The 21,895-nt window shown below is 41.9% G+C and overlaps 1 protein-coding gene across 4 annotated transcripts in view; it reads left to right on the top strand.

Annotated features, from left to right (window-relative positions):
• The window catches only part of clcn2a (chloride voltage-gated channel 2a), an 83,373-nt gene that overhangs the window by 4,517 nt on the left and 56,961 nt on the right, over positions 1–21,895 (top strand). For 3 of the 4 annotated variants that reach the window (XM_089007578.1, XM_089007577.1, XM_089007579.1), the window contains exon 1: positions 9,820–10,052. The exons of the other annotated variant lie outside the window; for it this stretch is intronic. In XM_089007578.1, the coding sequence (XP_088863704.1) occupies positions 10,002–10,052 (51 nt within the window). In that variant the 5' untranslated portion in view covers positions 9,820–10,001. Of the gene's footprint in view, positions 1–9,819; positions 10,053–21,895 lie in introns of those variants that run through there. 4 annotated transcript variants of the gene reach the window in all.

Below are 21,895 nucleotides of genomic sequence, written 5' to 3'. Positions count from 1 at the left end.
GGGTACTGTCATGATCTGGTTGGCGACCAACGGGGGGCGCTGTCGGCCTCGCCTGCACCTGCACAGGTGCTGGTCGTCCCGATCAGATTGGCGACCAGCGGGTAGCGACGTCAGCCCTGCCGGCAGCCTCGCAGGTGCTGGTCGTTATAATCAATGACACTTAAAAAGACACCTGGCACGATCATCCGGTGCCGATTCATTGTTTGTTTGCTGCTTGGTTGCAGCATGCATCGTGTACGTGTTTGTTTAACCTTGGCGGGCTTTTACTTTTGGTCTTCTTTTGCTACTTTGTATTTTTTCCATTCAGATCATTTTGATGTTTTACATTTTGTTCCTGCTGACTCTATTTTAATACAATTTGTCAAACAACCTCCTGCTCCCTCCTGCCTGCTTTTTGGGATCCGAACCCGCCATCACCACCTCGCAAAACGTGACACTATTAGCCAAGGTTGACAGATATGAAGACAAGAAAATAATATTTTTGGTCCAATTAAGTGATATTTAATAACACTCGTGATTTAGAATTACTGAAGGATTGAATGACGTGGGTTCTTGCTCTTTTTTTGGAAAATGTGATTTGAAATGCCTACAAATTGGAAGTCAACCACTGATACTGTTGTGTTCGATTTAAGTGTAAAATAAGTCTTTCAAAATCAATTATTTGGGTGATTGTAGATTAATTTCAGATTGAGTTGGAAACCCGCAAGAGGTCACCTTAACAGTTTTCCAGTTAATGCTCACTGGCAAACAAAAAACGGTGATTTTTTTGTTGTTGTTGTCATGCAGTATGTTGAGATAGCCGGTGAAGTTTTCAGACGGCAGCTCTCCGTGTAGGTTGTAGTGTTCTACAGGGCCTTGTGGATATGTTGCGATGTGGGCTGCAGGCTAGGGCTACATAGCAACTAGTTTCTTGCCTGTCGTGACCGCCGTACCTCTGTGACGCTCCTCTGGGCAAAGAAATGACTCAACCCGCCTTCAAGAGGGCATATTATTGCAAATGTACTTTTTAATGCACAGGTATCAAAGTCAAGGCCCGGGGGCCAAATCTGGCCCGCCACATTATTTTATTCTGCCCGCGAAGCAAATCAAACTTGCAAAATTCCATGATGCTTTCTAAAGTCCGAACCAAAATTTCAAATTGTCCCATGTAAACCACAATAACGATAATTATTTTTGACTTCAAGTTTGAAAATTAGTTATCCGTTAATTTGTTTGCCGCACTATATGTAATATGTGGAGGAGAGGAAACATTTTAACTCATTCACTGCCATTCAGAAATATATTCGGGAATTGAAAGTATCACGTTGAGCACCATTCCCAAATTAGTTTGGGTTTTGTTTTTTCTTGCTCGGGTGTTGATAAAATGCTGGCCTGACTTCTGGCAATTGTTTCTCCTTCCACAAGGGGCAGCATGTCCCTTTTTATTTGCACTTTATTCCACCTTCAGCTAAAATCGCAATATAAACCAATATGTATGTACATATTACATTGTATTTTGGACTGCCACCCTCATGTCAAGCTCGTATAACTCCAGACCCATATAATTTAGGAAATAACTCATTTCTTCTGATGAAAGAAGAGAGTCTAAGGTTTCTTACGCTGCATTGAATGTTTATCTAGTCCAGAAATTCCATATTCTATGGGTCCTGGAATTCCAGTGATAATGACAAAAAGCACTGGAGTGGACACATTTTTGCCCATCTGGCAGTGAATGAGTTAATGGCTTCCCCAAATTCGTAATGGCCCCCGAGAGAAAACCGGAACTACAATATACAAAACATTACTTTGGCACCCTTGTCTTAATGGATTGCATGCAAACTGTATCGGGTATCTATAGTCCTTTCTTTGCAAATATGACATTGAATTAGTGCAAAATTGCCGTTGAATTTCAAAAAATGTGTAAAGCCTTTCTGTTTTTTTTTTTACATATTGGTCCCTAGATTTGACTTTCTTCGCCTATGAATTGCATGGCAGGCCGACTGAAGATCCAAAGCCACTTCCAAGTGACAATTGGATGACAGTCTGTGTGAGATACAATCCTGTCAAAAATACACTTCATATATAGATACATACTGAGTCTGTGATGTTGTCGTTATTAAGTGATGTGCCTGCTGAAGTCTCAATGTATTACGCGCTTCCACCACAAGAGAAAATGAGCACCTATTGGTTTTTTCCCCTTCAACACTCTGGGCTCAATTTCCATCAAAAGAAGCCACTTATCTCCTTAAACCCACTTTTGTGGGAGGCTGATGAATGTAAGACAGGATCGCGCCCTCAGAACGGGCTGAGCTCTGTGTGAATTTAGTTGTGGCGCGTCGAGTGGCCTTTTATCTTACTCCATATAATTTGTCAGTTAACTTTCTTGGTGAATGTTTTGCACTGATTCAGGTTCTGTTCTCTGTTTTACTCTGTTTGTATACTGTTTGAGTTACATGTCAGTTCAGAAACAAGGTCTTTTTGTGTGTGCGTGTGTGGTGTGTGTGTGTCTGAAACTCAATAAAAATCACCACAAGTTATAACATCTGGTAAAATCCACATTGTGCGTGGTGTATCGATCAAAGTAATTAAAAAAACGGATGTGCTCTTAAATCAACATTTCCAATTCCATTGAGAAATCAACATCAAAAATCCCTTTGGGGACATACGAATCCATCTATGGTTCAATTTTCCTGTCAGCCAGTTCAATTCAACAGTCCGTTCGATCTTCAGAATAAGAAAGCCTTCAATCGTCTCACAATGGGGAAATTTCCACAGCAGCAATTTGAAAGGGGATGGTTGTGGGGGGTGGAGGATAAAAAACAAGATAATCTAAGCATAATAAAAAATGTCAGAAGACTGAGGTGTATACTGTAACAAAATGAACAAAAAAATCTCATGTGTAAATAAATGTAAAACAACTCATTTTAAATGTGACAAAAACAAAGTTCATATTTCCTTGGAAGCTCATCACAGTTCAGGTTCCGAAATGTCTCTAAATGGGAAATAAACCAACAATGTGACTGGCAGGGTGATGTGAAGCCTTGTCAATTGTTTATTGTGATGTCATTTTATCCATTTGTGTACCTCAGTGCCCTGCTTCGCTGGTCTTGCATTATTAAAATATATTTCGCAGCACAAACGAGTTAAACCATTTCTGATTAGCATTTTCTTTGCCCATAAAGGGCATTCGGGACACCGGTTTCCTTTATAAAGTGCCAATCCGGCAGTATCCTTGAGACCTCAAGAGTGTTTCACTGCACTTAATCTTACTGGGGAGTGGATGAAAAGCCCACAATGATAGGCTCACATTATGTGGCTGAACGATGAGGCCCGTTAGTGTTACGTTGTCAAGTGTCAGCCTTTAACTGTCACATACAAGCTCCCTTGATGCGTTGCAAGAAGGGATAACCTTGACCCATAGGAGACGTTTGTGGTGCCAATGAGCACGCAAAGCGGAAAACACACACACCACACGCATGATTTGTTTTTGAGGCTGGCTGTGAATCACCGAGCATAGTTTTCTTGAGACCTGTGAAAGTAATGAGGAAAAAAAGAGAAAAATAAGGTTGTACCAAAAAATATCTATCTAGCTATCTAGCTAGCGACCTCCCTACCTCCCTCCTGACTTCCTTCCCTCCTTACCTGCCTCTCTGTCTCTCTATCTCTCTCTGTTTCCCTCTGTCTCCCTCTCTCTCCATCCATCCAGCCATCCATCCATCCATCCATCCATCCATCCATCTCTCTCTATCTCGCTTTCTCTCTCTCTCTCTCTCTCTCTCTCTCTCTCTCTCTCTCTCTCTCTCTCTCTCTCTCTCTCTCTCTCTCTCTCTCTCCCCCTCCCTCTGTCCGTCCGTCCTGTCAATAATTACAGTACATCTTTATCTATCTGTGCTCCCCCCAATTAACTCATTCACAGCCAGATGAGCAAAAAATGTTGTCACTCCAATGCCGGGGTTTTTGTCATTTTTCACTCAATATTGAATTTTATGACTACATAAACATTCAATATAGCGTTAGAAAACTTAGACTCTCTTCATTCATCAGAAACACTTCACGAGGGAGGCGTCCCGGGGGCATCCTAATCAGATGCCCGAGCCACCTCATCTGGCTCCTCTCGATGTGGAGGAGAAGCGGCTCGACTTTGAGCCCCTCCCGGATGACCGAGCTTCTCACCTTATCTCTAAGGGAGAGCCCGGACACCCGACGGAGAAAGCTCATAGTGGCATACGCTTTACAAAAAGCCCCAAATACCAATACAAATATTTAGCGTGTGATAAATTCTGCGGCGTCAGCTAGCAATAAACCCTTTAGTGTTTTGTTATGGTCGAATAGTATCTGTGATAAATGTGTAAGGCTCAGCATGCTAATCGATTCGCTGACCTATAAAAGAGATTATAATTCACCGTGAATCACTCCACACAGCAAGCCAACGACTTGGCCGGGCCCCTTACTTTAATGCCCTTAACAATGCAATTTCCCCAACATTTAGGCTGAACGGAGCGACGACCAAATTGTGTTCTGTTTGCCTTTTGGATGTGTCATTTACTTTTATGGATAATGGAAAAAAGCAAGACTGTGCAACACGTTCTACCGATCTATTTTGAAGGACCTGCACTTCGGTGCCTTTGTTACTCTTCCAATGCGTTTGTAGCTCATGAAAATAAAGTAGCAGCGACATATTCCTACCATCCATCACAGCCACTGTTGACTTTTTCTCCCATTTGCATCAGTTTTCAAGTGTTTACAATTGGATTGACTCCGCTTTAGTCATGAGGCTGTGATGATTCATCAGGGGGAGTACTCAGCCGGCGAAAACAGTCGTATGCCACAAGAATTGCGCAGAGAGAAGAAGTGGAAAGAATTGACATTGCTGAACTCGCACAATTATCTGTATTAATATTATTTGCACATTCAGTCACTTTTAATATGGTATTTTTCCTCAACATGGATGTTTTTATTAGATTTGATCTAAAATCTCTTTAATAATTTTTTCTTATTAAAAAATATTTATCCACATCGCCTTATATGAATTACATCGATCGCGTGACAAATTTTCTAATGTTTCACCCAGTCCTATTTTCATACAGTTAATGGTGTGACCTGTAATATTTTGCTCTTCAATTTAAGTTGAACTAAAATTCACAGAGTTGTCAGTTAGGTGTTCCACTGTTGTTTATTCACTAACAATGAATCAGAGTGAGTTTCTTTTCATTTCTAAGTGAATGTCTCTATTATAAAATGAGCAACAAATGAATTGTCATTCCTCTTATTTGCGTACATTTTACGTATTTAAAAATATTGGTATCGGTTACTCAAGATATATGGCTGGAAAACAAGTAGAATTGAACATCCCCTGTTGTTATGAATAATAAACGATGCTCATTTATGTGTTGTTGATGTTCACAATAATTAAGAAACAGATGCGTATCAATAGGCCACACAGTTCCGTTAACGCTCTGACCAGTGACGTGCGGTGAGGTTCATGGCTGGTGGCCACTGATGTCATCACAGTCAGATTTACAAACATGAACCCCACAGAGTAGCTTATTCACCATTTGATTGGCAACAGTTCACGTGTTTTGTTTAAAATGTCATGTCAGCATTCTTTATATACTGTATACAAACTGCAGCATAGTTACCTTTACTTATAAATGAAGTCCAAGTCACTCTGTCTCAATGGAGATCACTGCCTTGATCCATCCTGTTCCAACTGTATGTTTTTAGTCTTTTGTGCTGAGTATGACCACTCCACTGATGCTGTCGTAGCTGGAACAGTGAGCACGAGCTGGAGCAACTTTGTCGCTTCAGGAATAGTTTCAATGAGATCCTTCTTGGCCAAAAAGCTGAGAAGCTGTCCAGGAGATTTACATTCATCCTTCGCCATTTGTGAGCTATACGGTGCGGTGTTGGTCTTCCTTTAATTATTATCTCCTGCTTCGATTGAAAGTCCAGTTTAGAAAAGTCCTTCAATTTAGATATGTCATCCACCATTCTGAAAATAAGGCCAAGCAACACGAAAAAATGACTGGGTGGTTGCACTTAACTTGCCAACTGTTTACTGTAGCTTTCTGTCACTAATTCTGTTATTCTGCAGCCAGGGAGTCGCATGAAGAATCTATAATTACCAATCCTGTCATGAGGCAGGAGAACTGTGTGCCTCACCTATGCACACAGTTTTAATAAAAATAAAATAAAATAAACACTATAGTACAGTGTTTATAATGTACAGTGACTACATTATATACACCAGCTAAACTGTAGAAATTTAGTTCGTATACTAAAAGCTTTTGATGACCTTAATAGCGATATGCAGAGGGACAGCAATGCGGTCTCATTGCAGAGCAAGCCAGCACAGTTAGCATAGTGATTGCGCAATCCATGGTGAGGCTCAGCTGGCTCGTGCCTCACCGCTCGTCTCTACTTAGTATTTGAACGGTAAATGTGAAATTTCAGCGATTTTGAAAAAAAAAATCCAAAAATGGTGAAGTTAAACCCCTGATTGTCTAAAATATTTTCATTTTTGTAAATATATCTATATATATATATATAAAAAAAATCCTCGTCTCACCCCTCATGGGTGGTGTCTCTCCCCCATCTTTAGCTCGGGTCAGGAAGCTTGAGGGATCTGCGCAGTATCCGTGCTGTTCCCAGCACTGCGCTCTTCTGGACCGAGATGTTGTTCCCGGGATCTGTTGCAACCACTCGTCGAGTTTGGGGGTCACTGCCCCGAGTGCTCCGACCACCACAGGCACGACTGTCACCTTTACCTTCCAGGCTCTCTCCAGCTCCTCTATGAGCCCTTGGTATTTCTCGAGTTTCTCATGTTCCTTCTTTCTGATGTTTCCATCACTCGGGACCGCTACATCCACGACAACGGCTTTCCTTTGCCCTTTATCTATGAGCGCGATATCTGGTTGGTTGGCCATTACCATCTTGTCAGTCTGTATCTGGAAGTCCTACAGGATCTTTGCTCGGTCATTCTCTACTACCTTGGGAGGTGTTACCCATTTTGATCTTGGGGTTTTCAGTCCATACTCGGCACAGATGTTTCGGTAGACTATGCCAGCCACCTGGTTATGGCGCTCCATGTAGGCTTTCCCTGCCAGCATCTTACACCCTGCAGTTATGTGTTGGATTGTCTCAGGTGCCTCTTTGCACAACCTACACCTTGGGTCTTGCCTGGTGTGGTATATCCCTGCCTCTATGGCTCTGGTGTTCAGGGCCTGCTCTTGAGCAGCCAGGATGAGTGCCTCTGTGCTGTCCTTTAGGCCAGCCCTCTCTAGCCACTGATAGGACTTCTTGAGATCAGCCACTTCTACTATGGTTCGGTGGTACATCCCGTGTAGGGGCTTTTCCTCCCATGATTGTCCCTCTTCCAGCACCTCATCCTCTGTTCCCCATTGTCTGAGACATTCTCTGAGTACATCATCCGTTGGAGCCTTCTCTTTGATGTATTCATTGAGCTTGGATGTTTCATCCTGGACAGTGGCTCTCACACTCACTAGTCCCCGGCCTCCTTCCTTACGGCTTGTGTACAGTCTCAGGGTGCTGGACTTGGGATGGAACCCTCCATGCATGGTGAGGAGTTTTCGGGTCTTAACATCCGTGGTCTGAATATCTTCCTTTGGCCACCTTATTATTCCTGCAGGATATCTGATCACTGGCAGGGCATAGCTGTTTATTGCCCGGGTCTTGTTCTTGCCATTGAGCTGGCTTCTGAGGATTTGCCTCACCCGCTGGAGGTATTTGGCCGCTTTCCTTGTTGCTAGTTATCCGGGCCTGGTGCCGTCCAGTTTTTCATACCCTTTTTCATAACCCTGCCACTGAGCGTACACTTTCGCAGGTTGTGTTGCGAACAGCCTGTTTATTCTTCTGGCCTCATTCTCTTTCGTGTACCTCTTTAGGCGACTGGACAAGGCCTGGAGCCTTTGTTTGGCAGTTTCGAGTGCTTCAGGTATGGTTATCTGCATGTACCTCTTGGGTATTGGCCTTTTATTCACACCTCTCTGGGTCTCCGTCAATTGACTCACATCTTTCCGAGCCGCCTTGATCTTAGCCTCCAACCGTCTTTTCCATGGTGGGTAATGAAACTCGTGGCTCTCATGGTTGCTCTTGTAGCCAAGCATCTCTAGGATCACTGATGCTGAAGTGTATATCAGCTCATTGGTTTCCGTGATCGTTCCGGTCGGGATCGTTCTCAGTGCTGCATTCACAGTTTCCATGAGACTTTCAGGTGGTACTTCACATCGCCGTAATCGGTTTCTTAGTTGCCCAGTATTCATTCTTGCCATGATCTTATCTCTCAGGTCAGTTGCTGCTTCGCTCAGCATTTTATTAATTGGGGCTGGCTTCCCAATCTCATCATTCGTTAGGGCTTGCCTCCCAATCTCTGGTTGAACCTCTTCCTCTGATGTGGCAGCCCGGGGCCCTTCACCTCGGACTTTGTGTTGTGTTGTACCTCATCAATCTCAAGTTGTGATAGCAATTGCCGTTTGTGGATAATGGAACACTGAGCTACTAGTTGTTTCGTGACTGTAGGTTTCGAAGTAACCATTCAGCCCCCATTCTTCGCATGTAACCCCTCTGACTAGGGTTTCTTGAGTAGTAGTATTCCAACAGAGCCATGTTATCGCATCTCGTCCATCTCCGCATCTCCATTTTTCATCAAGGTGCTCTGGTTCCCCAGCACCCGATGCAGACCTTGTTTGGCCGGGCGACGTCTGAGCCGGCATGTCATTCAATTTATTTCTCTCATCATTGTATGAGGTAGGCATTAGCGTGAAGGGTCTTGCCCAAGGACCCACACTGGATGATGTTTTGTGCTCATTTTCTCTGCCCCAAGTGGGATTCGAACCCTCGTCTTCCGTATGCCCCCCCAAAAAAATATATACAGTAAAGTTATATCGATATTCTCGGGAGTCGGAAAAAATATCGATATAACCGGACTATTGATATATTCGATCCTGCGGCATGTAAATTTTCTCTTTGCGTTCATAGAAATAGTATCGTAATAAGCAGTACTATCGATATAACCGATATCGATATAACAAGACTTTACTATATATATATATATATATATATATATATATATATACTGTATGTCATTCCCTGAAGGTGCCCTTTATAACGCAGTGCATCTTATGCATGGAAAGGTTTTTAAATATGTCATTTGTTGAAGGTGTGCCTTATATCCCAGAAACTATGGTGCTTCTGTTCAACTGTTACAAAAAAAGTTAAAGTGTTACAAAAGTAAAGTGAAGTGAATATTCAATTAAAATTGTCAATTCAATTTGAAAGATGCATATCAACATTGAATTGACGTGCATCTTTCAAATGAACCAAAACACATGCTTAAGATATCTGAAATTAAAATAAAAAAGCAAACTCACAAGAATATATTGAAGTTAATTGCAGTTATATGTAAAGAACGTCCGCGAATGTTGCCCCCGCCCCTGCATTTTTAACACACCAAATCTGACCCCCTTTGCAAAATGTTTGGACACCCCTGCTATAAATGGCATAAATATAGCATGCTATAACCCACCTCATGACTCAATTTCACGCTTTAAAATTGATCAATCAAATTGATAAAGTTGCCTAAACAACTAATCGGATCAGCCTATACATACATAGATTATTTTGTAATCAACTGATCAAAATTCACCTGCATTTAACATCACACCTAAAATACAGCTTATCAACAAAAAAAAAACAGCCGCACCAACTGCACACATATTGCCACTTATGTAGCACAACACTGAGGCTGAGTGGTGGCGGGGGTGGTGCTAGGCAGCAGAGCTGCTGGATCGGAGTTGGTTGCCTCTCACACACGGACGACGGTACCTCGACGTCGCCTGGTGTCGTGATCCGCGGGGAGGATGCTCTCTCTCTGAGAACTGTTACTCCAAGCGCTCGCCATGGTGGCCAGGGTGATGTGCTAATGAACTAACAAGCTCCCAGCGCTCCGCGGGGTGGGGGTGCGGGGTCTCTGGCTGCTTCGTCCTAATGAGGATATCGCCGCCATGGTGAAGGGCAAGCCAGAGAACCGGACCTTGCAGTACCAGCAAACTTTGGTGAGTTGGCAATGAGGTAATGCCTGATGGTGTCATGCATGCAGAGTGAAATTTTTATTGCATGGCTTTTTGTGTATTATAGTTCAAGGTGGGAGCTGCTGTTCCCTGTGCCTTCTGGCCAACTTCCAAATCCTTCCAAATACACAGGCTTTCCCATTTTTATTGTCTTCTTCCTGCTTCCAATTCACCTTGAGCCACAGGTGTCGTCTCCCCGTGCCACCTTACCGATGTGATTAATTCCTCTTCATTTCGATTTCATCCTTCCATGTCAAATGAGTTTTCGGGCTTTAAATTAAAGGCAATTGGCGAAGGGTGATTACTTCACCTAATGGTCCATTGATTGAAATATCTCTGAACTACAAGGACCACAGTCTAACATCAACAGTCTTATAAGCAGTACATCCTGTGTCTTCGGTTCCCCATCCCCTCTATTGCTCTGCCCTCCCATTTTTTAACCCAATGAGGAGTGTTTCTGAATATTAATTGCCTCATGCACCACTTTCTCCCCATCACTCATATAGGAGCAGGACTGACAGCCATGCCCTGGAGCACTGCATGGGGGGCGTGGAGGGTGGGAGGGACAGAACCGATGGAGATGTTGAGGTGGACTGTCACTCAGTAGTGCATTCATATCCATTTGAGATTGACAGACTTACATGCATTCCATGCATTGTGTTGCGCTATATTGACTGCATGTGTTTGACCTGTGAGGCACGGGGGTGCTTCTTCAACTTTTAATGGCGTCAAAGATCAATTGGTGTGCTGGGTGTCTTGGTGTCCAAAATCAATAATTATATAAGATGGCAGTTCCTTGTTTTCTGCGCAGTCGTCGCTTCCTTTTCTAGACGAAACACTCGCACCGATGTCTTTTGTGTTTGTTTGTTTGTAGCATCCAAGTCCATTCAAGAATCTCCTTGAACCATAATGTTTTCTGATGACTTTGTGATCTGTAGCGAGATCAGGAAACAAGTGGGAGAGAAACTAGAGAGGTGGATGTATGGCCTAGAAAGGAGAGGAATGAAGATCAGTCGTGGCAAGATGGAATATATGTGTGTGAATGAGAGGGATCCAAGTACAAGAGGGATGCTACAGGGAGAAGAGATAAAGAAGGTGGAGGATTTTTAGTACTTTTGTACAACTGTCCAGAGCAATGGAGAGTGTGGAAAAGAGGTGAAGAAGTGTGTCCAGACAGGCTGGAACGACTGGAGAAAAATGTCAGGTGTGATGTGTGATAGAAGGGTTTCAGCTAGAATAAAAGGAAAGGTGTATAAAACGGTGGTGAGACCAGCCATGATGGAGACAGTGCCATCGAAGAAAAGACAGGAAGCAGAGCTGAAGGTAGCAGAGATGAAGATGTTGAGGTTGTCTTTGGGAGTGACCAGGTTGGATAGGATCAGGAATGAGTACATTAGAGGGACAACTCATATTAGAGGCTTTGGAGAGAAAGTCAGAGAGGCCAGACTGAGATGGTTTGGACATGTCCAGAGGGGAGAGAGTGACTATATCGGGAGAAGGATGCTGAGCCTTGAACTGCCTGGCAGGAGACCGAAAGGAAGACCAAAGAGGAGGTTTATGGATGTTGTCAAAGAGGACATGAAGGTAGCTGGTGTAAGAGATGAGGATGCACAAAACCGGGTTAGATGGTGGACACTGATTCAAGATCCAAGTCTATTCAACCCAAGTGGCTAACCGGGCGCTTGGTCCAAAAAGGACTTAGCCAGTGCTATGGATCATTTCTGTCGGGCGCCTTGGGTTGAGAATTATCAGTTGTAAACTGATAACACACATAAAATATATATATATATACGGTATAACCTTGGTTTTCGAAAGTCTCAGTTCTCGACCAATTTGGTTTTCAACCAAAAAAGTTTTTTTTATACCTCAGTTTACAACCGAAAATCGGTTCTTGACCAAACTGAGCGCACCTGAATGCTCCACTCAAAACCCTCCGCTTCTTTATATGTCACTTCCTTGTGTCGCGTCTCATTGTGACGATGCAATATCCCTGTGTAGCGTTCCATTGTGAGCAGGCGTGTTTGTATTGTTCAATCACGATTAAAAAACAAAAAAGCACACATTGATTAAACTTATTATAATGGGAAATGTTTTGGTCTTCGACTAAATCCCTTTTCCAACACGTTTCTGGAACGGATCATGGTTGAAAACCAAGGTTTGACTTTATTAGTTTTTTTCCTGCGATTTTCCAAATCTAGAAATACTAGTCATGAAACCAATGTCTTATTATCAACATAGTACTAATCGAGGATTTCGACATTTATTTTTCACTTTTCTTTCGCACGTCACTTTCCCTGTCCCCTTTTTATAAAAATAACTTTGGTCATGATAAATAGCACAAACTCAACAGTGGCACACAGAGTCAGTGCATCAAACTGATTGCAGAAGCACATTGAACCAAATGACCAAAAAAGGGGATGGAAGATATGTGGACACACATTTAATTGTGATCGGAGGCTTTTTTATCACTAAAAAAATGCTGTTGTATTTTGAAAAATATCATATCATATTTACCGGTCACATGGTTGATGCCTTTTTAGGCCCTCTGTCGTTTGCATCGAATTTTAACCCAGTCACTGCCAGACATGTGCAAAAATGTGTCCACTCCAGTGCCAGGGTTTTTGTCATTGCCACTCGAATTCCAAGACCCACAGAATATTGAGTTTTAGGACTACATAAACATTAAATGCACTATAGAAACCTTAGACTCTCTTCTTTCATCAGAAAAAAAAGAGTTATTTCCTAAATTATATGAGTCTGGAGTTATATGAACTTGAAATGAGCGTGGCTGTCAAAAATACAATGCAGTACATCCACATTGGTCTATATAGCGCTTTAACAACAGCTGAAGCTGGAACAAAGCGCTAGTATTTTTCATTTTCATTTCCTGAATAAATTCATGAATGGCAGTGAATGAGTTAAGGGTGAATAAATATCAAAAATGAATTTTAGCTTTGAAGGCAAGTCCATTTCAAAAACTGTACTTTTTAAAGTTTAAGTTTAAGCTGTGCTCAAAGGACAACCGACACCAATTTTTTGTTTCCTAACTGACATCAGAAAAACGTTTTATAGCATCTAAAATACCTAAAACACGCAGGCTGATACTTTTAGTCAAATGAAAAACACCAATAAAAATGACTTAAAGTGCCCAAAACTACTTCAAAATGATCTCAGAAAGTTTCGGTTTCAAAAGGTCCCGCCCCCTTGTTTGTGAGGTCACGCCAAGACGTCTTTGCCTTGCTCGAGAATCAAAACAATGGCTTCAGATTCGGAGAAGATGCTTTCTTATTACTCATCCAGTGATGAATATGATTCAAATAGTTCTGAAGAAGAAAGCATAAATGTTTGCAATCGATTAAAGAAGTCCTTCCGTGTCATTTTGAGGTGTCTGGACTGAAAAGTAGCATCCTAGAAAATGCACAAGATGGCGCCCAAGCGTTGGAAATGGGCTGATTTGTCTACTGGGAAACAGTAAATAACAAATAATGTGACAAAACACAAAAGACACAGACCGTCATTCAATCTTAAGCACTTTTCTGCACGTTTTTTTGTTGTAAGAAGCAGTTCGAGATGAAAGAATAGAGGATCAAAGCGTCCTTTTCACCAGCGGATAAGGGGTGTCATGGTGGAATGTGCACATCTACTACAAGCTAAATGATAAAAGCAAACGCGAAGCTGTAGCATCCATTGACGAAAAGAGATTGTCTGCCATCTCCTGTCCCACGTAAATCCGCTTCAATACCAAGCCGTGACCGTTCCACATATGCATCATCGCTCTGCGCTGACGCTCCTTCTTCTCATCGCGGGCTCCTCAAGCCATGCATCCATCCAACCGCAGACTGCACAACAGCGCCAACCTTTCCCATGAATATTGTTAGATAATAGTAACCTGTTGTGAAAAAAGCATTGAAGCATTTGAACAGACGGACATTTAAAGGTTTAAAAATGTCAAATTAAGTTCACCAAAGGTTATGGCGTGTTCTGGGTTCATCTTGTGTCCCTCCCTTTCTGGAATGGTGAGCAAAAATATTGTCTTAGTCATGGTGGTCTCGGGTTATTCTGTGGGATCTGTGCAGGTGAGACCTTGTCTGTGAGTGAGAAGTAGGTGAGCCACCAGGGATGGCTTCACAGATCACTGGTTTCTTCCCTGCTTGCTGTCAGGCCAAGTGCATGCTTGGACCGTAGGCAGCGGCGATCTGCCTTGTAAGGGTTTCGCGTGGGCATAGGTGGGCAGCGTTTGTGACTTGGTGTCAAAATGTTGCTGCAGCCATCAATCTGATTGTTTTTCTTTTGTTTTGTTTTTTTACCACAGAAGCGTGGGAGGTATAACCGTGCCGTTTTGTTCCATTTTTGACACGTGTGGGCACATACAGTACAACACTTACAAAAAGTCAAGAATATTTTATAAAGTTTTTAGGTGAAATTTCAGAACAAGCCCAAAATGTATTAACATTTTTACATGTGAACTTAATGTGACCTTCACTATGCCTTGGAATGATTTTTTTTCTTTTTTTCTATTTTGGTGTGTGTGTTCCGCGTACTGAAAATTCGACAAGCTCCGCATTAACTCATTCACTGCCATTCCCGTATTTATTCAGGAATTGAAAAGCATGACTTGGGGTGCGTTTACAGCTCCGGTCAGACCTCTGGCAATATTTTCCCTCCCACGAGGGGGGAGCATTTACCTTTTGTACAGCTGCCCCCACTTTAAGCTTAGATAATGCCAGGCCCATATAACTTTGGAATTAGCTCTTTTTTTCTGATGAAAGAAAAGAGTCTAAGATTTCTTACGCTGCATTGGATATTTATAATAATAATACATTTGATATCTCAGCGCCTGGGGATAAGAACATTTGTTTTTCTGCGGGTGAGCAACGCCAGCCATTTGTCAACACAAAGTAAAATAATAAACACAACAGGAACATAAAAACATGGAGAGTTGTGCAATCTTAACGACTTTCCCCATGATGTTTGAGTACAAGACAAACACTTTATTACATGAAGTATTAGATAAAAGAGGAGAGGATTAAAGCCTCCTTTTTAGCAGTAGCTCAGACACGTCATGGTGGAATGTGCACGTCTGCTACAAGCTAAGTTTTGAAAGCAAACACATCCATTGATGAAAAGAGATTGTCTCACATCTCCTGTCCCACGTAAATCCGGTTCAATTCCAAGCCGCGATTTATGTAGTCCTAAAACTCAATATTCTGTGGGTACTTGTCAGGGATATGACAGTCAGACACTGTGAACCAGAAAGATTGTCCCTACTGCCGGCAGGAAACGTAGTCATCTATGACATACGTCTGAATTCTGCACCCCTCTGCCAAGCTATTTATTGAGAATACATACAAATTAAAGTGATACATTAGTAAAACATAGTTTTCTTGATTAGAATACCACGCCTCTGGACGTTCTGAGCACCAACAGATGTAAGCAATGAAACATTGTTTTTCCCATGAACTGATAAGTTTGTTACCTGGCTAATGACCTCTTCCTGTGAAAAGGAGTTTGAAGTCCTAAATTACCCCTGTAAGGACTTCTCCAAGTCGTAAATGACTCCTGTGAAGCTGACCGCTTAAATTGCTGTGTCCGTTGACCTGATTGACCCCAGGTTGCCCGTGCTACACTTGTGCATTGAGTCACAAGTGTTGACTCAGCATACAACAGCATGAAACTTAAATATGATAACGTCTTATTCTCTAATCTCTATCAGTACTGCAATTTGAATGAACATGACAAAAACCCTGGCACTGGAGTGAGCACATATTTGCACATCGTTTGGCAGTGAATGAGTAAAGTATAATCAGTATGAGAATAAGAGTTATCACTGTCAGATAAATTTTTAATCATCTTGCTCTTATTTTGTTTCGCTCTGAGTTACCTTATTTAAGATACATTTTCAGTCATTTTTAAATCAGTAGAATATTTGTGTTCTCCATTTTGTTTGTGCACGTGTACCAAATGAAAGGTGATGAGTGCTGATGCGTGTCGGTGGGCAGGAGCGAGCATATGTTTTCACCTTCACATACATGCTAAAGGTGTTTGCGTCTATGTCGGAGCAGATGTTTTGAGGTGGTGCGCCCTTGTCCTTCGAACACCGGGGAGATCAGGTACTGGCAGCTGCAGGGATCAAAGTCGCGACCAACATGAGCAACCGAAATCTTCATTTTTATTTCCTGAACTAGTTATTTTTTTCACCAGTAGTCTATTGGCTTGAATCGCTTAGTGTTTTTTACGGCCTTGCTTCTAATATATGAATGGGAATATTCCTTTTTTTTGTCCAATCATATTTCATCTTTTGTGTTGCCATGGCAATCTAATCTACCCTAAACCATCAGAATCAGTTGTGCTTGCTAGTGTAACTTCAACTATACTGTATTAGCAATAATGATGGCTTATCTAGTGGCTTAATGGTCCAGTGGTTCACGCGTCGACCTCACAGTGCAGTGACCGGGTTTGATTCCACTTCCTGTGTGGAATTTGCATGTTTATCTCATGTCTTTGTGGGTTTTTTTCTGGGTTTCTTCCTACCTTCCAAAAACATATACATGGCAGGCTGATAGCACCATTTAAATCAAGAGTGTCAAACTTTTTTTTTTTTGTCACATACCACATTGTAGTTACAAATTCCTCTCGAGGTCCGTTATGAATTTGGGGAGGCCAATAGAATGTTTAATCCCTTCCACTTATTACATATAGAGCCCACAAATAATTGACGAATAACTAGTTTTCAAATCTGAAGTAAAGAATAATGACTGTTATTGTGGTTTTCATTCGACAATTTGAAATTTTGGTTTGGACCTTAGCAAGCATCATGGTACTTTACATGCTTCACTTGCTTTTGCGGGCCGAATAAAATGATATGGTGGACCAGATCTTGCCCCCGGGCCTTGGTTTTGATACCTGTGCTTTAAAATGTCCTCAGGTATGAACATGTTTTTTGTCTCTGTCTTCCCTGCGATTGGCTGGTTTAGGGTGTCACCTGCCTACTGCCTGACAGCTGGGATAGGAAAATTTATGGATTCAATTGAATTGGATGATCACCCCAATCCAAGTTTGACCCACAAAACATAGCAAAATCAATCTGCACACATGACTATATTTGGTAAGAAGTTTTGATGTGTTGAATAGACATTTTTGGTTGTCACGTGATTCATTCAGTTAGTGGTTTTAAAGTGCTCCACAAAGTCGTAGCATAGTTGCATACTGTTATTTTTTGTTTTTGCATAAATGGGGTGGATAATTACAACGTGATGCTATTAAGAGGCAATTAAGCCAGTCCCAAATGAAAGCCCACGTACCGAATGCGCAGTCTGCCACCATTATCCAGCATGCGCACACACATTACACACATACTTCACAGCAGTGCAGCACCACTGGAATGCCGCACATGCCACAGGTTGCCTGTTATTTTAAATCCAGCCATTGTGTGCACATAGATTTTGATCACGACACTTCAGCGCTTCCGATCCTGTAGCATGGCCCAGCCTGATGAATATTAAAAGCCACACTGCTGCAAAATCTTTATGTAAAACATGCCACAGTGGTGCAGTAGGACATGTGCGCAGGTCCCACTTAATATACTACAATTTGCCAGCTCAGACAATGCACCGACCCGAAAGATAGACACGAGACAAATGGAATGTTTAGTATGAAGAATGGTATGATCTGGGTACAGATTGCCTTTTGATTAGAGCCGTACACTACAACCTCTGCATCCACGCTCGCAAATGTGATATGGGCTGCTTTTGTTTGTTTAAAAAAAATGTCAGAGGCTGGGTTGGGTGGTGTGCTGTTTTCTTGTGTCAAACTGCATAACTACGTGTTGAAGTTCTTTGCAATGCCTCAGAGTAATTTGTATACTTTTGGTACAGCTTCTGGACCAAACTTTTTTTTGTAGTTTATGGCTTTTAGTGTTTTAAATATTTTCACCGTTGATATTGTCATTGTGAGCCTTGTGCTTCCGTAAATCCACCTCAAGACTATATAACCTCTTTCAAGGACAGTAAAGAGATGGAGAAACTGATTTTGATTACGCACAAAAAGCCTCTTCTGGGCACATCGGAAGAACCCAAAAAAACAGCAAATATTATTCAAGGCTTTTTTTACTTTGTGGAGCAGTTTTGCGAATCAATAACTTCATTTGAGGAACAATTGATTAAAATTGGATGCACTCTGCTGTCAGCCAGACTTCTGGAATAAGTGACCATTAATCATTAATGGTCACACTGGCCATGTCACTTGTAGGTTAGCTTAGCAATTAGCACAGTTTCTTAATTTGTCACAATGATACTTGTCAGAAATGTAGCTTATTCGCTGCCAAAGTGGTGACTAAACACTTTGCGGAGACTTTGCAATATGTTTTGTCGCAGCTGCTGCTAGCTTAAGCCTGTTGCTGGTGAAATGGTGCTATTTGAGGCACACCAAGCTCCAAAATAACTGCTGTGGATGACGTTAGTGGCGTGGGCCAGCCAAGTTTATGGCTAATCAGATTTGGGCATGTGCAATTTCATTGTGTTATTTATTTATTTATTTATTTATTTATTTATTTATTTATTTATTTCCAAGTCCAAGATGTCCAAAATGGCGCCCGAGTAGGCAGCTGTCAGCATGTGCTCCCATGAGCCTGTCACGGTTTGCGAGGTGGTGATGGCGGGTGCGGATCCCAAAAAGCCCAAAAGTAAAAGCCCGCCAAGGTTAAACAAACACGTACACGATGCATGCTGCAACCAAGCAGCAAACAAACAATGAATCGGCCCCGGATGATCGTGCCAGGTGTCCTTTTAAGTGTCATTGATTATAACGACCAGCACCTGCGAGGCTGCCGGCAGGGCTGACGTCGCTACCCGCTGGTCGCCAATCTGATCGGGACGACCAGACAGGCGACATTCATCAAGGGGGAGACTGTGCTGAGCGGTTGCGCCTTTTCGGCAGTAATATGCCATTGCTGTTTTTGAATGGGAGGAATGTCGGTGCCATTCGACTGTCATCGCTGGACACCAAAGGGGCCATTGTGCTTTTTTGCGCCTGTAATAGGCCCGCTTCACAGCCCCGCTTTGTTCAGTGGAAAGGTCGGTGCTATTGGACAGTCTGCGGCTGGATGAATGCATGGCTTGAGGAGCCTGCGATAAGAAGAAAGGAGCGTCAGCGCAGAGCGCCGATGTATATGTGGAACTGTCGCGGCTTGGAATTGAAGCGGATTTATGTGGGACAGGAGAGGTGAGACAATCTTTTTTTCATCAGTGGATGCTTCAGCTGCGTGTTTGCTGTCAACATTTAGCTTGTAGTCGACATGCACATTCCACCATGATGTCCCTGATCCACTGGTGAAGAGATGCTTTGATCCTCTCCTCTTTCATCTGGAACTGCTTCGTGTAATAAAGAGGGTACAGAAAGTGCTTAAGAATGAATGACTCTCTGTGTTGTCATGTTATTTGTTATGTAGATTTTTTTTAGACGGCGCCGCGCAAAATACAGCAGCTCCTGTATTTTGTTTTTCTACTTTCATTCCTTTCATAACTTTGCTGCTGTAAATTGTACATTTCTCCACTACGAGACTAATAAAGTAAAATCCAAATCCAATTGTTTATTTATTTATTTATTTATTTATTTATTTATTTATTTATTTATTGATGTATTTGTTTATGTATTTATTTATTTATTTATTATAATACAATTACAATAAGACATAATTAACTATAACTATTATGTATAGTTTAATGAGGTGCAAAATGCTAACTAGTTATTAGTTAGCTAATCAGCTAACCCAAATAAGGACATATAAAAAAGATACCTGTGTGCCTCATTTGAAATGGCAGTACGTGTATTCCTGTTTACACCAAAGAAAAAGTGGTTGGTGTTGTTTCGTGGCTGTAACAGCCTCACTTGTCCTTGTCAAGGTTGTTGTTTTACAATTGTGACACATTTTATACTGTCCATATTGTGTCTTCTGTTCTAGTGACCTTTCTTTTATCCAAAGACACTCCAGGTAAAAGTGCTGTCTTTTAGCATACTCCCCAGTCAGCACTCCTGTCCTTTCTCTCACACCGCCGATGGCTCGCGTCCATTCCAGGTGCTGTCACTGCCAAATTGGACCCTTACCTGTGTACCTCTGCAGAAAGAATCGCTGCATAGGCTGCAGAAAAGGATGGGGGAGGGGGAATCTCAATTCATTTGACTTCTAAAATTGATTGTGGAAAGTTCCACAGAAAAATGACCATTAAATTGTATACAAAGCAAGACCTGATATTCGTGTTTCACATTCATGATTGACACCGCATTCATTTTTTAAACACTCTTAATTCATCATATGGCATGATGATCATTCATGATAAATTCTGAGACACCAGGCCTGTACCGCCTTCTTCAAATTTGATCAGTCAAACTCTGCATTCATCAACACAAATCACCATTTTCAAATTTCTGAGCAGTTTGAGGAAGTAAAATAGCTATTATAACATCACACTCCATTAAGTGATGACACAATCAGCACACTAGCCAAACATCCATCCATCCATTTTCTAATCTGTTTATCTTCATAATGGTGACGGGGAAATATTTTATCTGCAGTCCTAATTTCTAAGCGATTATCCTGTTGTGTGAAGTGTGTTAACAGTGATTTTTCCATTGCAAAATTACAATTATCCCATTACTCCCAAATGATAATCCCGAACAATTATCAATCACATGGAGAGGGGTGGGTTGAAAGTACTGTATTTGTTTTTTTTTTCCTTCATTGACAAGTTTCAAAAATCAAAAATATTAAAACCGGTAAACATCTCAAAGATAATGAGGAAGAATTCACGTTTTTTTCTCTTTCCTTTTGATCAATGTCATCAAGGGTCTAATTATCGAATATCTACCAAAGATTATCATGATTGATTATTCTGTGGTATAAGATGTTCAAACGTGATTTTTTTTCCCCTTTTTGGGGGGGTGGGGGCGGCAGCTTTGTGTTTCATCTCACGAGAATCCACGAGTGGCATTCATTTACATGTACAGTAATTTTTGCTTTTTCCTTTTCTATTGGTATGCCTTTGTGTTTCTGCCGACAAGTAATGGCCCTTTTGACACCTATTGCAAATGTCACATGAGCAACTTGCGAGTACGTAGCAACAAGCGGTTCGGCCCCTTCTTGTCTTTTTCTGACAGGATATCATTCTCCTTGCCTGATACCTCAACCGCCGCATCCTCTCTCGCTCCCTTCTTTTTTTCCTTAGGAAGATTGCCTGCCTGTGTGTCTCCATTTCTCTCCCCTGGGGTCACATTTGGCCTGTTGGACAGCAGGGAGGTTTTTCCATGTTTAACCTCCTGTTGGGAGTCGTGATTTGTTCATAGCTATTCCAGGTTGCTGTAATATTGCAAATCTTGATGATGAGATGAGTCAGATTTGTCTCTCCTTCTCTGATTTCATTTTCTCTCTCATCCCAGGAGTGTTTAGGGCCTAATTAATCCTGGCAACATCGCAGTCACGCTGTCAGATGTAACATCTGTTGTTGAATTTGCTATCTGTCACACGCACGCACGCACACACACACACACACACACACACACAAACACGCGCACACACACACACACACACACACTCACTCGCGCACAAACCCACACCAACACACGCACACACACCTGTATGTCTTGAAACACATGAAATTCTACAGGACACAAAAACTGCCTGGTCTGAAAAACATTTAGCCTTAATTTGAGATATGGTTAGATGTTAATTTTGTGTAGTATAGTTCGCACTTGTCCTTTTGTTGATAATCACACTTTGTTAACATTCTGAGGGGGTCTTGTGTTTTATGAGTTGGAAATCACAAATTATGTAATAA

The sequence above is a fragment of the Hippocampus bargibanti genome, linkage group LG11 (assembly GCF_051943395.1).
Source record: "Hippocampus bargibanti isolate YZ-2025 linkage group LG11, ASM5194339v1, whole genome shotgun sequence".
NCBI classification, from domain to species: Eukaryota; Metazoa; Chordata; class Actinopteri; order Syngnathiformes; family Syngnathidae; genus Hippocampus; species Hippocampus bargibanti.
The sequence above is the reverse complement of the archived record's forward strand: the minus strand, read 5'-3'. Positions and strand labels throughout refer to the sequence as shown.